At 49.1% G+C, this 14,908-nt stretch overlaps 1 protein-coding gene across 4 annotated transcripts in view; it reads left to right on the top strand.

Moving 5' to 3' along the window:
* The first annotated feature begins 480 nt into the window (after positions 1-480).
* Positions 481-14,908, top strand: part of LOC119971234 (Fanconi anemia group A protein-like) — a 136,134-nt gene continuing 121,706 nt past the window's right edge. For 3 of the 4 annotated variants that reach the window (XM_038806494.1, XM_038806495.1, XM_038806492.1), the window contains exons 1-5: positions 481-532; positions 2,176-2,252; positions 8,989-9,098; positions 9,228-9,321; positions 14,711-14,853. In XM_038806494.1, the coding sequence (XP_038662422.1) occupies positions 2,177-2,252; positions 8,989-9,098; positions 9,228-9,321; positions 14,711-14,853 (423 nt within the window). In that variant the 5' untranslated portion in view covers positions 481-532; position 2,176. Of the gene's footprint in view, positions 533-2,175; positions 2,253-8,988; positions 9,099-9,227; positions 9,322-14,710; positions 14,858-14,908 lie in introns of those variants that run through there. The other variant, XM_038806496.1, reaches the window with a different exon arrangement.

The raw sequence follows: 14,908 nt of genomic DNA, 5'->3' as shown, positions 1-14,908 counted from the left end.
ACTACGAATTGTGGACAGTGTATTGTTTTTCACAGGTGGGTGACTATGGCCCATGTACCATAACTTCCATAAGTACTGCACTTAAATCAGGGAATTTTTCACAGTAACTTTACTGCAGTATTAATGTAAGCCTACTTGTGACAATAATAAAGATTATTACTTAAAATCAGCGAAAATGACATAACCTTTTCTTTCCGGTATAAAAATATTTTACACAACTGAAGTTGCAACAACATTTCAATAAACTAAAATTAAAATCACTCATTCTACGTTCTCTGTTCATTCTAAGTTGGTCCCTGAAATCTGGGGAAACTGAAGCATTTTCAGCTCACGTCAGTTTCCCAAATGAATGAAAACTGCAACTCGCCTCCTGACCTGTCAATCAAAGCACACCCACCAATAGACAGCGGCTTCCGGACAACAGCCCACCAATGGCGGTGCAGCGCGCGAGCGGCAGGAAGGCGGAAGTAACATTGTGAACAGGAGAGAATGAAGATGCACAGCAGCAGAAGACTGGGAGACAGATCACAATGTTGGTGCTCAATATATTACAGTAGAGAGGGAGACAGATCACAGTGTTAGTGCTCAATATATTACAGCAGAGAACATAGAACAGAGGGAGACAGGAGATCAGTGTTGGTGTATAATATATTACAGCAGAAACGGAGACAGGAGATCACAGTGTTGGTGCTCAATATATTACAGCAGAGAGGGAGACAGGAGATCAGTGTTGGTGTATAATATATTACAGCTGAGAGGGAGACAGGAGATCACAGTGTTGGTGCTCAATATATTACAGCAGAGAGGGAGACAGGAGATCACAGTGTTGGTGTATAATATATTACAGCAGAGATCACAGTGTTAGAGTTTAATGTATTACAGGAGATATTAGTGTTAGTGTTTAATGTATTACGGGGGTTGGGGGTGTGCAGACAGGAGATCATAGAGTTGGTGTATAATATATTAGAGATCACAGTGTTAGTGTTTAATGTATTACAGGAGATATTACAGTGTTAGTGTTTAATGTATTCCAAGAGATATTACATTGTTAGTGTTTAATGTATTACAGGAGATATTACAGTGTTAGTGTTTAATGTATTACAGGAGATATTAGTGTTAGTGTTTAATGTATTCCAAGAGATATTACAGTGTTAGTGTTTAATGTATTACAGGAGATATTACAGTGTTAGTGTTTAATGTATTACAGGAGATATTACCGTGTTAGTGTTTAATGTATTACAGGAGATATTACAGTGTTAGTGTTTAATGTATTACAGGAGATATTACAGTGTTAGTGTTTAATGTATTCCAAGAGATATTACAGTGTTAGTGTTTAATGTATTACAGGAGATATTACAGTGTTAGTGTTTAATGTATTACAGGGGGAGACTGGAGATCACAGTTGGTCTATAATATATTACAGGAGAGATCACAGTGTTGGTGTTCAATATATTACAGGAGAGATCACAGTGTTGGTGTCGAATGTATTACAGGAGAGAGAGTTAGGAGATCAGTGTTAGTTTATTACAGCGGGTTGAGGGTGGGTGGGTGGGTGGGGGAGATAGGAGATCACAGTGTTAGTGTTAAATTTATTAGAGGAAAGAAGAAGGCAGGAGTGACAGCCTTGCGAGTGTTTATATATTGCAGCAGTAGACAGATATATTAATATAGTTATAGCAAAGAGATAGGATTAGCAATTCATACAGTTACAGTAGTGAGACAAATACACCAGAATTAATTGATAATAATGATCAATAGCTTTGTTCTACCTTACCAGACTTAAAGTTATTAATAGTTGAAGCAGAGAGATATGGGCCGGAATTTTCCGGTCGTTGGGATTCACTTTTCCCGCCGGCAGCGCACTCCCGCCAGCGGGTTTCCCGCCAGTGTGGGGTGGTTACAATGGGAAATCCCATTGACAAACGGCAGGAAGACAGAATCCCACCACCAGCGAACGGCGAGCTGTCGAGAAATACGCAGCTTGGGGTTCGGCGAATCCAGCCCCATGAGCTAGAATTTAATGCAGATACAGTACAGGGAAAGGTTAACATTGTTTTACAGTAGGGAATGATCAATGGAGGGAATAACATGAAAGAAAACTGTTAACATACGATGGTTTCTTTAGATTTTGCACATTTGCTTACACTGGGACAATGCTTTTTATATAAAATACAGAATGTCCAGTGTTATCTCCGATTATCTATCCTGTTCTCCTGAAATGACACAAAGGAAGACACTCCCACAGTTGCTGGGTGAGTTTATTTTGAATTTATAATTAATATGGTTCTTTAATTTCAAGCTTGGGGCTGAATTAAAAGGACAATATCATCACTGAACATTGCCTAGTGAAACCTGGTTGGGGAGGCAAAAGGGGATTTGTTACTGTTGGAACCAACAATTCCACGGACACGTGCTTGTAGGATTAGAATAGCGGTTTTAATATACTCACAACAGAGCCAGCCTATTAGTCATTGAACTTTCGGTGAACTGGCCGGCTGACCATGTGGCACTGACCTTTTATACAGCAGCTTCCGGGGGAGGAGTCCTGGGCAGCGCCACGGGAGAAGCCCCGTACAACTTGAACATTCCCAGAGCTACTCCCCCTGGAGGACAGGTAGTGCAACTGCACTTACAATACAGACACATGTATATACAGATTATAATCCGGTGTGAATCACATTCACCACATTCACCCCCTGTGAAACAATCGAGTCCAGCGGGGGTGGTGGCTCACAGAGTTAGTCTGTCCGGTGGATGAATTGTTCTTTTCGATCTGCGGAGCGCCGGGGTTGCAGCCTCTTGCGGTGGCTGTGTGGGTGTTGAGAGCTGGGGTACGATGGCAGACTCCGGGGCGGGACTCGTCTGAACTTTATACACCTCTGGCTCGACCGGAGACTGGGGGCACTGGGGGCGGGCTGGTTCTGGCGCGTGGAACCGGTGGGGTGAGCTTGCGGAATCGGGGGCGCGAGGGGGCGGCAGCATAGGGAACGGGGTAAGGGGTTCCTCAGCGGGGGTAGGGGGGCGGCTGGATCCAGCGGGTGCCAGGTCCCGAAGGGATACTGTGTCCTGGCGACCGTCCGGGAACTCCACGAATGCGTACTGGGGGTTGGAATGGAGGAGGTGCACCTTTTCAACAAGGGGGTCAGTTTTGTGCCCCCTGACGTGCTTCCTCAGGAGGACTGGGCCTGGTGTCCTCAGCCACGCCGGAGGTGAGACTCCCGTGGTAATGCCCCTAGAAAAATGAAGAGTCGCTTGTGAGGGGTTTGATTTGTAGCTGTACAGAGGAGGGATCTGATTGCGTGGAGCGCGTCTGGGAGGACTTCTTGCCATTGGGAGACTTGGAGTTTTCTAGACCGGAGGGTCAGTAGGACGGTCTTCCAGACCGTCGCGTTCTCCCTCTCCACCTGCCCGTTCCCCCTGGGGTTGTAACTGGTAGTCCTGCTCGAGGCAATGCCCTTGATGAGCAGGTACTGACGCAGCTCTTCGCTCATAAAGGACGAACCCCGGTCGCTGTGCACGTAGCTGGGGAAACCGAACAGGGTGAAGACACTATGCAGGGCCCTAATGACTGTGTGGGAGGTCATATCAGGGCATGGAATGGCAAAAGGGAATCGGGAGAACTCGTCGATGATGTTGAGGAAATAAATGTTTTTGTTAGTGGAGGGGAGTGGCCCTTTGAAATCCATCGCAAGGCGTTCAAAGGGCCTAGAAGCCTTGACCAGGTGGGCCCTGTCTGGTCTATATAAGTGCTGTTTGCACTCTGCACAGATCGGGCAGTCCCTGGTGACTGCTTTTACCTCTTCGTTGGAGAAAGGCAGGTTTCGGGCTCTGATGTAGTGGGCGAGCCGGGTGACCCCTGGATGGCAGAGATCAACGTGGATGGCTTTCAGACGGCTGATCTGCGCGCTGGCACATGTCCCGCGGGATAGGGCATCCGAGGGCTCGTTGAGCTTCCCCGGGCGATATTTAATATCGTAACAATAGGGGAGAGTTCGATCCTCCATCAAAGGATTTTATCATTTTTTATTTTGCCCCTTTGCGAGTTGTCAAACATAAAGGCAACCGATCGTTGGTCGGTGATGAGGGTGAACCTCCTACCTGCGAGGTAGTGCCTCCAGTGATGAACAGCCTCCACGATGGCTTGTGCTTCCTTCTCGACTGAGGAGTGTCAGAGTTCTGAAGCGGATAGGGTACAGGAGAAAAATGCAACGGGCCTCCCTGCCTGATTTAAAGTGGCTGCTAGAGCTACCTCTGAGGCGTCGCTCTCAACCTGAAAGGGAGTGGATTCATCCACCGCCCGCATGGCTGCTTTGGCGATGTCCTCCTTGATGCCGTCGAAGGCCTGACGCGCCTCAGCTGACAGGGGAAATCGTGTGGCCTTAAAGAGTGGACGGGCTTTGTCCGCATATTGAGGGACCCACTGGGCGTAGTATGAGAAGAACCCCAAGCACCGTTTGAGGGCCTTGGGGCAATGAGGGAGGGGGAGTTCTAAGAGGGGGCGCATGCGGTCCGGGTCTGGGCCCAGGACTCTGTTCTCCACGACGTATCCGAGGATGGCCAGTCTGTTTGTGCGGAAAACGCATTTCTCCTTGTTATAAGTGAGATTTAATTTCTGTGCCGTTTGGAGAAAATGGTGGAGGTTGGTGTCGTGGTCCTACTGGTCATAGCCGCAGATGGTAACATTGTCCAGATACGGAAACGTGGCCCGCAGCCCGTACTGGTCTTCCAGTCGGTCCATTGCTCGTTGGAACACCGAAACCCCGTTAGTGACGCTGAAAGGGACACGGAGGAAATGGAAGAGGCGGCCATCGGCCTCGAATGCCGTGTAGTGGCGGTCCTCCGGGCGGATTTGGAGCTGGTGGTATGCAGACTTCAGATCCATCGTGGGAAATAGCCGATATTGGGCGATCTGATTAACCATGTCTGCAATTCTGGGGAGGGGATACGCGTCTAGGAGCGTAAAGCGATTTATGGTCTGGCTATAGTCGACAACCATGCAAAATATTTCCCCGGCCTTGACGACCACCACCTGAGCTCTCCAGGGACTATTACTGGCCTCTATGATCCCCTCACTGAGCAGCCGTCGGACCTCCGATCGGATAAAGACCCTATCCTGTAGGCTGTATCGCCTGCTGCGAGTAGCTACTGGCTTGCAATCTGGAATGAGATTGGCGAAGAGCGGAGGGGGGGGAGATGCGCAGCGTGGTTAGGCTGCAGATAGTGAGTGGGGGCAGGGGCCCGCCGAAGCTGAGGGTGAGGCTCTTGAGGTTGCACTGGAAATCCAGGCCTAAGAAGAGTGGCGCGCAGAGGTCGGGCAGGACATAAAGTTTAAATTTAGAATAACTAGCGCCTCGAATTGTGAGCGTAGCAACGGTGCATCCTTGGATTTGGACTGAGTGGGAGCCCGAAGCGAGGGCGATAGTTTGGCTCACCGGAAAAATAGAAAGCGAACAGCGTCTTACCAGCTCTGGATGTATAAAGCTCTCGGTGCTCCCGGAGTCAAAGAGGCATGGCGTGCTGTACCCGTTGATCTGGACCTCCGCCATAGAACTTCGTAGGTGCTTGGGGCGGGATTGATCCAGGGTGACTGCGCTGAGTTGCGGGTAGTCGGCGGCTCGATCAGCTGTGCTGGAGTGGCCCCGTGATGACTGCCCTCTGAGTTCATAGTCGTCGAGGTGAGTTTCAGAGTTTGAAGGGGATGGATCCCAAGATGGCCGCCCCCATGAGTCGCACATGGCCGGCCGCATTGAGGAGGATTGCCAAGATGGCTGCCCCCATGAGTCGCACATGGCCGGCCGCATGGAGGAGGATTGCCAAGATGGCCGCCCCCATGAGTCGCACATGTCGGGTGGGGCGGAGTCGGCATACAGGCTGCAGCATTTCGGGGCCTGCAGGCCTGTGAATTCAGGGAACGAGTGCTTTGAGCCGTGGGAGGGTTAGAGGCTGGGGCTTTCTTCGCCAGACACACTCTGGCATAGTGTCCTTTTCGCCCGCAGCTGCTGCAGGTCGCGTTACGGGCCAGGCAGTGCTGCCGCGGGTGCTGGCTTTGGCCACAGAAATGGCAGGCTGAAGCAGCCGAGTAGCTGGCTGGGGCAGCAGAGTAACTGGCTTTGGCAGCGCGGTAGCTGGGGGGGCCGTGCGGCACAGGCTTGGGGGGACTGTTGGTCGGGGGTCCACGATGAGGTCGCGGGGTCCGCGGGAAACGAGGTGAGGCTGCGGAAGGAAACTTCCATAGTGGTAGCAGCCTCCACAGTAGTGTCTAAGTCCTGGGCCCCCTTTTCTAGCAGTCTTTGGCGCACATAGTTAGACCTAAGGCCCGCCACGAAAATGTCCCGCACAGCAAGCTCCCTATGTTCAGCCGCGGTAACGGCTTGATAATTACAGACATTGGAAAGATTGTTCAATTCCCTTACAAACTCGGCTAGCGTTTCTGTAGGCCGCTGACGGCGGGTCGTAAACACGTGGCGTGCATAAACCTCGTTAATGGGCCTAACGTACATTTTGTCCAATATTGCCAGCGCTGCGGTGTAATAACCCGGCCGGATTTAGCTGTGTGGAGATTCTGTGGCTTACCCTCGCGTGCAGTAGGCTGAGTTTTTGTTCCTCCGTTGTTCCGGCGGTGCTGGCTTTTGCCAGGTAGGCTTTAAAACATCTCAGCCAGTGGGAAAAAATTTCCTTAGCCTCTGCATCCTCTGGGTCGAGTTCTAGGCGTCGGGTCTTGAGGGCTGCTTCCATGATTTCTTCGACTGTTTCCTGAGTATATTAAATTGTTGGAACCAACAATTCTACGGACACGTGCTTGTAGGATTAGAATAGCGGTTTTAATATACTCACAACAGAGCCAGCCTATTAGCCATTGAACTTTCGGTGAACTGGCCGGCTGACCATGTGGCACTGATCTTTATACAGCAGCTTCCGGGGGAGGAGTCCTGGGCAGAGCCAAGGGAGAAGTCCCGTACAACTCGAGCATTCCCAGAGCTACTCCCCCTGGAGGACAGGTAGTGCAACTGCACTTACAGTACAGACACATGTATATACAGATTATAATCCGGTGTGAATCACATTCACCACAGTCACTTTATCTAAAATCACTTTTTAGTCAAAGTTAATATGTATCAACTTGTAGTAATCCAGGAGACTAAAGGTTAAAGCAAATTTATGTTCACTCAAAAGTAAAGCCATACCCACAAACATAGTGGGCGGGATTCAGAGGCACCCCCTGGGGTCAGAGCTTGGGGGAAAATCGGGCGTGAAAAAGCGGGTTAATGAAAGTTTGCCGGTGAGTGGAAAAGTCAGCGCAGGAACTGTAAGGAAAGCGGAGGCTGGACTGAGAGTGGGTTGTGTACCGATGTAGCCTCATGTAACTTTATTTTTTCACTGCGTGTTGGTGTATGTACTAAATGAGGCGATGCTGTGTATTTGGACAAGGGAAGAGTTGCGACTTTCACTTGCAATGATGGTTCTTTGGGGCTTGGGTGTGTATGCGGGGGTTGTGTGCTAAAGGGGATTTCTTGGTTTTCCTGGGACTGGGCAAGGGGGAAAGAGACCCGGGGGGGGGGGGCTCCATGCTGGCCGGTTTAGGCCGGCCAGTGAATGGGAGTGAGGTGGGGGGAGGGGCTGCGGCAATTGGAGCCTGGTAGAACAGGTTTCGTTTAGCCTAGCCGGTGTGAAAAGTTGGGGGAAGGAACCGAAGTTGGGGGGAGGAGTTTACAAGAAGAAGTGGAGGGGAGGAGTCTGGGAGGAGGGGTGTCTACAATTCATGGGTGCCATTCACGGTATTCTTTCGGGGATTGGATGGCATTGAATATGGGGGGGGGGGGGGGATGTTGGGAGGGTGGACTATATGTGTCAACGGTGACCAGGGGCGATTCCTGATTCCTTTTTCTTTATTCCTTCTTGGGAGGTTTAATTTTATTTGAGGCTTATATTGTCAGGTGGGCCGTCGTTTGGGGGTTCGTGGGAGGATGGGACCATTGTTGTTAATAAGGGGATTGACATTGTATTCGTTACCGTTTACTGTTTGTTAGTGCTGTGTAAATTCTGAAGAAAATGTGAAAATGGAGAATAAAAATATTTAAAAAATATTATAAAAACAAGGTGTTCCGAGCATCGCAAACCTTGCAAGAGGCCTCTTGTGAGATTTAACGGCCTCATCCAGTCACCGAGTTGGGCACGAGGAGGCCATTCGATTGCACCCAGAGTTTATTTTTTTTTAAAATGCAGTTGGTGCGAGGTGGTCACTTTGAAATTGGCAGAGATTGGATGAATAGCAAACTGAGATCCCAGGAAATACAGAAAAGCACGTAGACCCAGTCAACCTGACTGGAAGGGAATTTAACCCAACGATGTATAAATATATGATTCTCCTGAGGCCCGGGAACTAATGCCCACGCCTGGGAGATTTTGCCATGGCGGAGTTTAGTCCTGGCGACGTTTACAAACGTTGACCAGGCGTAATGACACCTGGGGGGAAGGGGTGGGGGGGGGGGGGGGGGGGTCTCTCAGGCCGTTGGAAGCCCCCTGGTGTTTGGGCTCTCAGCAGCCTAGCATCCTGACACTCCCACTGGCACCCAAGCACCTTGGCACTGCCAGCCCAGCAATGCTGCATAACAGTTCAAATAAATGACATCAAATAATTGTCATATATGGTGGATATGGAGCTTTAGTACTGAGTTGATACTATCATTTGATAAGCCATTTTTTTCTCATTATGTTTGTAAGTGCTGTGTTTAGAAACAACAATTTGAATTGAATTAGAAATGATTGATTATTTTGTGGAGTAGTTACCTTTCAATGTTAAGAACAAAGGAATGTCCCCAAAAATGTCAATTAACATTGGATTGTTGGGGAATGAAGGGAACTGAGGAAAAATAACGAGAGTGCAGCCTTGTCTTGCTCTGTATTTTTTTGATGATCTTGGGAAAATTCCTCTTTCATTCGTTGATGTACAGCAACTAAGAGAGTCCACAAAATCTTTCACTTCTTCAGGTACAAGACCCCACAGGCACAGACAGAGATGCTCTTCAGAGATTCAGCTGAAAGAAACGGTGATTCGGTTTATGAGGCACCATCAAAACCTTGGTGACCTCCTCCTTGAGGTAATATTCATGGCAAATCTTAACTCAGCTGCTATGTGAACACTGTTTGTTCTGTGCCTCGAAAGGCGTGTTCCCTGTTAAAAGGACAGAAATTCCAGTTAGAAGTAACACAACATATTTACTTTATAGGTAAATGGGTCGCTGAGTGGATGTACATCTCATCGTGGTAAAGTTAACTCTGAAGCTCATGATGCCAATATTCCTGGCAGAAGTCCTTTTATAGGTAATTTATTACATAATTGCACATGGAATGTTTGTCTTGGTAATTTTAGTCAACATTTTTCCTGTGACTGCTTTCATACAGCAATTGCACGGGCTGCCATTGTTGGCATAAACTGACTGAATGCATGATAAAAATCCTTTTGTAAAATGCTTCCTTTTATTTACTGCAGTTATGTCGATCTGAAGTTGTTCATCAAGATTACTGATCTGTAATTTGTGTGCAGTGCAGGCAAACATTGCTGAGGTTGTCAGAATTCACTTTGCAGATTAATGCGCAAGGAAGAGGCAGTTCCTGTGGGTATAATGACACTAAATCATAGTATATTAATTCTAAACCATAATACCATTGCCTGCCAGATAGATCCCACTGCAATGAAACTGTGAATCCCTGCAGATAGGGAGTGATGGGGTGTTATTGTGTAACGGTGTGTCCAGCAGCCCTGTTTAGATCAATAATCTGATAGTGCGAATGCCATCCCAAACCTGAATTTAAACCCAGTCTCTCTGTCCAGGAGGTAGTGAATTAACGGATTGCGCTACTCACCCATTGCTCATGTTAATTTGGCCACACTCAAGATGTGTGTATCTATTAAAAATGTTATTCGCAGTAAGAAAACAACACTGGTGAAAGGACAAATAAAATGCCTATTTAAAACTGGGAGGCTGAGAAATAAAGGTTCAGCCCATTTATATTCTAGTGTCAGAACAATGAGGTTTACAAAATGTTTTACATTTTATCGTATTATTTAGTAAACTTGACACTTCTGCAATGACATGAATAACTTAGCTCCTTTATTAAAAAATAAATTTAGAGTACCCAATTCTCTTTTCTTCCAATTAAGTGGCTATTTAGCGTGGCCAATCCACCTACCCTGCACATCTTTGGTTTGTGGGGGTGAGACCCCAAGCAGACACGGGGAGAATGGGGAAACTCCACGCGGACAGTGACCCGGGATGGAACCTGGGTCCTTGGCGCCGTGAGGCAACAATGCTAACCACTGTGTCACCGTGCTGCCCCAAGAATGATCAGCTAGTTGCAAATAAGATCCGGGGCTGGATTCGCCATTCCTGAGGCTTAAGTGTTGACACCAGGGCAGGATTAGTAGATTTCTATGACAGCAAAATTGGCATCACAACTGGACCAATTCACCAACTATTAAGGGGCTAGCACCGGCGCCACGTGGAATACAATTGATTCCAATGGGAAACAGTGCCGGATTCGCCGATTTCGGGATTGACACTCAGGAGGCTGACAGCCGCATATATACAGACTTCGCTCCCCACACACAATCATCACAGCCAACAAGATGGCAGCAAGGCAAGCGGCACCTCGTTTCATGGACGCTGAACTCCAGATCCTGCTGAATGCTGTAGCGGAGAAGCGGGCGACCCTGTACCCCAGGGTGGGAAGGAGGCTGCCAGCCACTGCCGTTCGCCGTGCTAGGTGGCAGAGGTCGTGAGTGCCGTGGGCAACACTGTCAGGTCCAGCCAGCAGTGATGAAAAAAACTGCACAACTTCCTCAGAGTGGTCAGGGTGAGTAGGCAGCACTGCGCCCCTCGCAGCAACCCCCGTCCCACACACCCGTAACCCCCCACGCACATGCTGCGGTACAAAGGTTAGAGGTAGGAACCCCTGAAGGGTCAGACGTTCGGAGTAGGGGCTGACCCCAGGGGCTAGTCCCCTCCAGAGGGGTTTCGGGCTTCTGAAACAGACCAACCCATTGATTGTGGAGATGCAGTTACAGAGCTAGGGACTGCATGAGGGGTTGTTGGCATGCATCTAGGGCCTGCTGTTGCAGTTGGAGGAATCCAAACGCATGCAGGAGGTGGTGCTGATCGCGCGTGCCACCCAGACCAACATCACATGGGTGGCTTCTGCGGCAGAGGCCCTGGGGGGGGTGAAGATTTCGGCCATGGATCAGCATGTCCAAGGCCTAGGGCATTCTGTGCAGGCGGTAGCCAAGGCCCAGGACAGGGCATGGCCTAGTTACAGCGGGTCATCACTGAGAGCGTCGGTAGCATTGCCTGGGTGCTGCCCGAAGTGGCACAAGCTCAGAGGCAGGGAGCCCAGGCCCAGAGGGGATGACACAGTCATTGGGTGATGCTGCACAGACCCAGAAGGTGGTAGCAGAGTCATTGGGTGATGTGGCACAGACCCAGAAGGTGGTCGCACAGTCATTGGGTGATGTGGCACAGACCCAGAAGGTGGCCGCACAGTCATTGGGTGATGTGGCACAGTACCAGAGGGACGTGGTCCACTCTCCGTGCTCCATGGCCGCATGAAATATGAAGAACCTGGTCGAAACAAGAGTGGGCCTCCAGGACTGGCAGCTGGTGGTGGGGAAGATTCGTGGGTTAGTTCCACTTGCAGCCCCATCCCATGGAGTAGCTCGGGGGCCATCAGGCATCCCGAGGGAGGAAACAATGGGACACATATATACAGGTCAGTACCCTAGCCCAGTGTTTTTCAAACTTTATTTCCGGGGGATCCTTTTTTACCAATCAGCCAAACTTTGCGACCCATGCCGCCCGACCTTCGCAACCCATGACAGCTGACCTTAGTGACCCACACTGGCTGACATTCGCGACCCACCATTTTCTCTTATCTTTAATGCGAGAGGTGAGCCTGCTTGGTCATCACGATCTCACTCCAATCAGGTTCACAGGAGGAGAGGGCTATGCACATATCGGGTGCAGGATTCAGCTGGTTCCTTTGTGCCATCTTCAGCTTTGTGATGACGGAAAATCCATGACAGCACATGTAGGTCATTGTGAAGGACAAAAGCAACAAAATGCTTGTTTTACTCAGCTACAGATACTCCTCTGAGACGCTACTTCAGATGCTGACAGTGTCATTGACTTGTGCCATATTTTTAATGTGCTGTCAAAGCTGAGGTGCAGAAGTTCAGTCAGCTTCATTTGGAGTCAGGCTTGCCAGTCCATTTACAGTTTCCTTACTAATGCTGTTTTCTTCGATGTGTCGTAGCAGTGTGGGAAACATGTAGTAATTTTGGCTTTGCTCTCGCAATTGCCAAACTTTCAATGAGCTTTGGAAAGCTGTGATTTCTTCACAATGCCGAAAGCAATCATCATCCTTCCCTTGCAATTTGAGGTTCAGTTCATTTAGAATTGAAAAGATGTCTGCAAGGTAAGATATAGTTAGCATCCAAGCTTCAGCAGCAAACGAATCAGCCAGAGAGGACAATTTCTCAAGGAAGAAAGCGTGAATTTCCAACCTTAGTTGGTAAACTCTGAGTACCTCCCCTGTTGACTGATCATTACAGTAACTCTTCAAGTGGATGAAGTCCACCGTCATTGGGATTGACTAGTCACTGTTTCAATTCAATGCTTTAATGTACTCTAAAAGGTCAGCAAAAAACTTATAGCCTCCCTTCAGTACACAGAGAGCGATGATGTGATGATTTCCCATGGCTTTCATTATATCCCTTGCCAAACGTTCAGTTCTGTCCATGATTAAACCATGAAAAATATATACTATCGCCAGATCATTTAAGTAATGTTTAGGGATGCAAAACAGATCAAGGTCATAGCCTTGTTCATCATCGGTGCTCACCACGCAGTCAGCCATTGGCATGCCCCGATCGCACTTTGACCCCGGGTTCAGGTTGCAACACGCCCAGGCCGCATGTGCACTGATGCGCAGTGTACCCGCATTTTATTAGCTGGTAGCAGCCGCCATTTGTAAAGCCGCTCGCAGGCGGCATTGTTGTTGCGAATGAATTCCCACGACTGGGAACGCCGCGAAGGACAGCTCCGTGACCCTCCCGACACCCGGCCGTGAGCCGCGACCCCCACTTTGAAAATGCCTGCTCTAGCCCCTATCACTATCTTATGTGTTACACCCATATAGATATATGTGTATGTTCACAATAAATACCTGTTCACACTGTTACAACCTGCCTTTGTGCTCTGTTAGAAGGGTGTGAGAGATGGGCTGGGCTGACTGTAGGGTGGGGGTGGTGGGGTGGCTTGTGTCACTGACCCCAGTACAGCCAGCGCTCACTGCTCCCGTGCCCCACCTCAAAGGTTCAGTGGGGCTGTGTGATGGAATGACCAGCTCGCATGCAGGGATCACCCAGGTGGACGGTGGAAAATGCTACTGCGGGCAGAAGTCAGACGTTGACAAACGTTGCGGAACACCAAACCTCATCGCAGAGTGGGTTATCATCACCCTCCATCCCATGGACCAAACCCGCTGTACTCCCAACCCAGGGTTGCACCCTGCAGTGAGTCAGGTAGAAACCATGGAGGGCGTTGTTGGGGGCGGGGGGGGGGATTGTTCATGGGAGGGGATGGCCAGGTCAGCCGGAGCGGGGAGACGGGGGATGCAGTGGGATGGGATGTCCGTGCCGCTGGCCAGTCTCCCTAGTCGGTGAACCTGGAGGCGTTTAGAGCGTCCCATGCATATCAACCCAGGCACACATGTTGTATGGCCTCTCGTGCCTACCCGGGCCCCATGTCCTGCCCATCCTCGCCCTCCCCAGCATCATCCTCGTCAGACGAGGACTGACGTTCATCCTCTTTCTCCAGCACATCGCCTCTCTGCTGCACGATGTTGTGGAGGACGCAGCAGGCTGCCACGATGCAGGCGACCCTCCCAGTTTCAGACTGGAGGGCCCTTCAGACTGGTCCAGGCACCTGAACCGCATCTTCAGGCTGCTGAATTGCGATTTGGTGTGAACCCAGCACCCGCCACGATTTTGGCGTCAAGACTGATTTCACGCCCAACGGCCTGTCCCGATTTCCACATCAGCCTCTGGAGAATCCCGCCCCAGGTACAGAATGAAGCGGGAGTTAAACCTGCGTTTATTGCTACACATTGTCACTGAGCATTAGACATCTGGGCCATTGTACAGCCCATTGAATGTTACTTTTAGATAATGGTGATGATAGTGTTGATTGTCTGCTTTAAGGGTGTGACAGTTTAGTGGTCATGTTACCTTACAAATAATTGAGAAGCCCGATTATCCAGAGAATAGTTCAAATCCCACCATAGCAGCTGGGAAATTTCAATTAAATAAATCTGGAATTTAAAAAGCTGGTATCACTAATGACGACCTTGGAACAACCAGATTGTTGTAAAGCCTTCTGCTTCACTGATGCCCTTTCGGGAAGGAAATCCTCTACCCTTATATGGACTGGCCTTAATGTCACCATAGACCCACAGCAAAGGGGTTGACCCTTAATTGTTCTCCGAGGTAGCCTCGCAAGCCACTCAGTTGTATGTGAAAAGTAACTCACTACCACCTTTTCAAGGATAGTTAGGGATGGACAATAAATGCTGCGATGCACATATTCCATGAATTATTTTTTAATTTTGTAACCAATTTTTCTGATGTGCTTAACTAACCAGCATGTTTCTTTCTTAGCCTCAGTCCTACAAGAGCAGGCTTTGCAGATGGATCTGCCTGTTGGACTTTTGTCTGCAAGAGCATCCATGGAAAAAGTTCAACAAATTATGCAACTTGGGGTTGTGTCCAAACGTGCTGTTATATTGGATTCAGTTCAACGTGTAGGTGAATTTCTTTTGACCAGACCTTTTGTATGCAAATTGTGGCAGTAAATAT

Source organism: Scyliorhinus canicula, chromosome 9 (assembly GCF_902713615.1).
Source record: "Scyliorhinus canicula chromosome 9, sScyCan1.1, whole genome shotgun sequence".
Taxonomy (NCBI): Eukaryota; Metazoa; Chordata; class Chondrichthyes; order Carcharhiniformes; family Scyliorhinidae; genus Scyliorhinus; species Scyliorhinus canicula.
The sequence above is the reverse complement of the archived record's forward strand: the minus strand, read 5'-3'. Positions and strand labels throughout refer to the sequence as shown.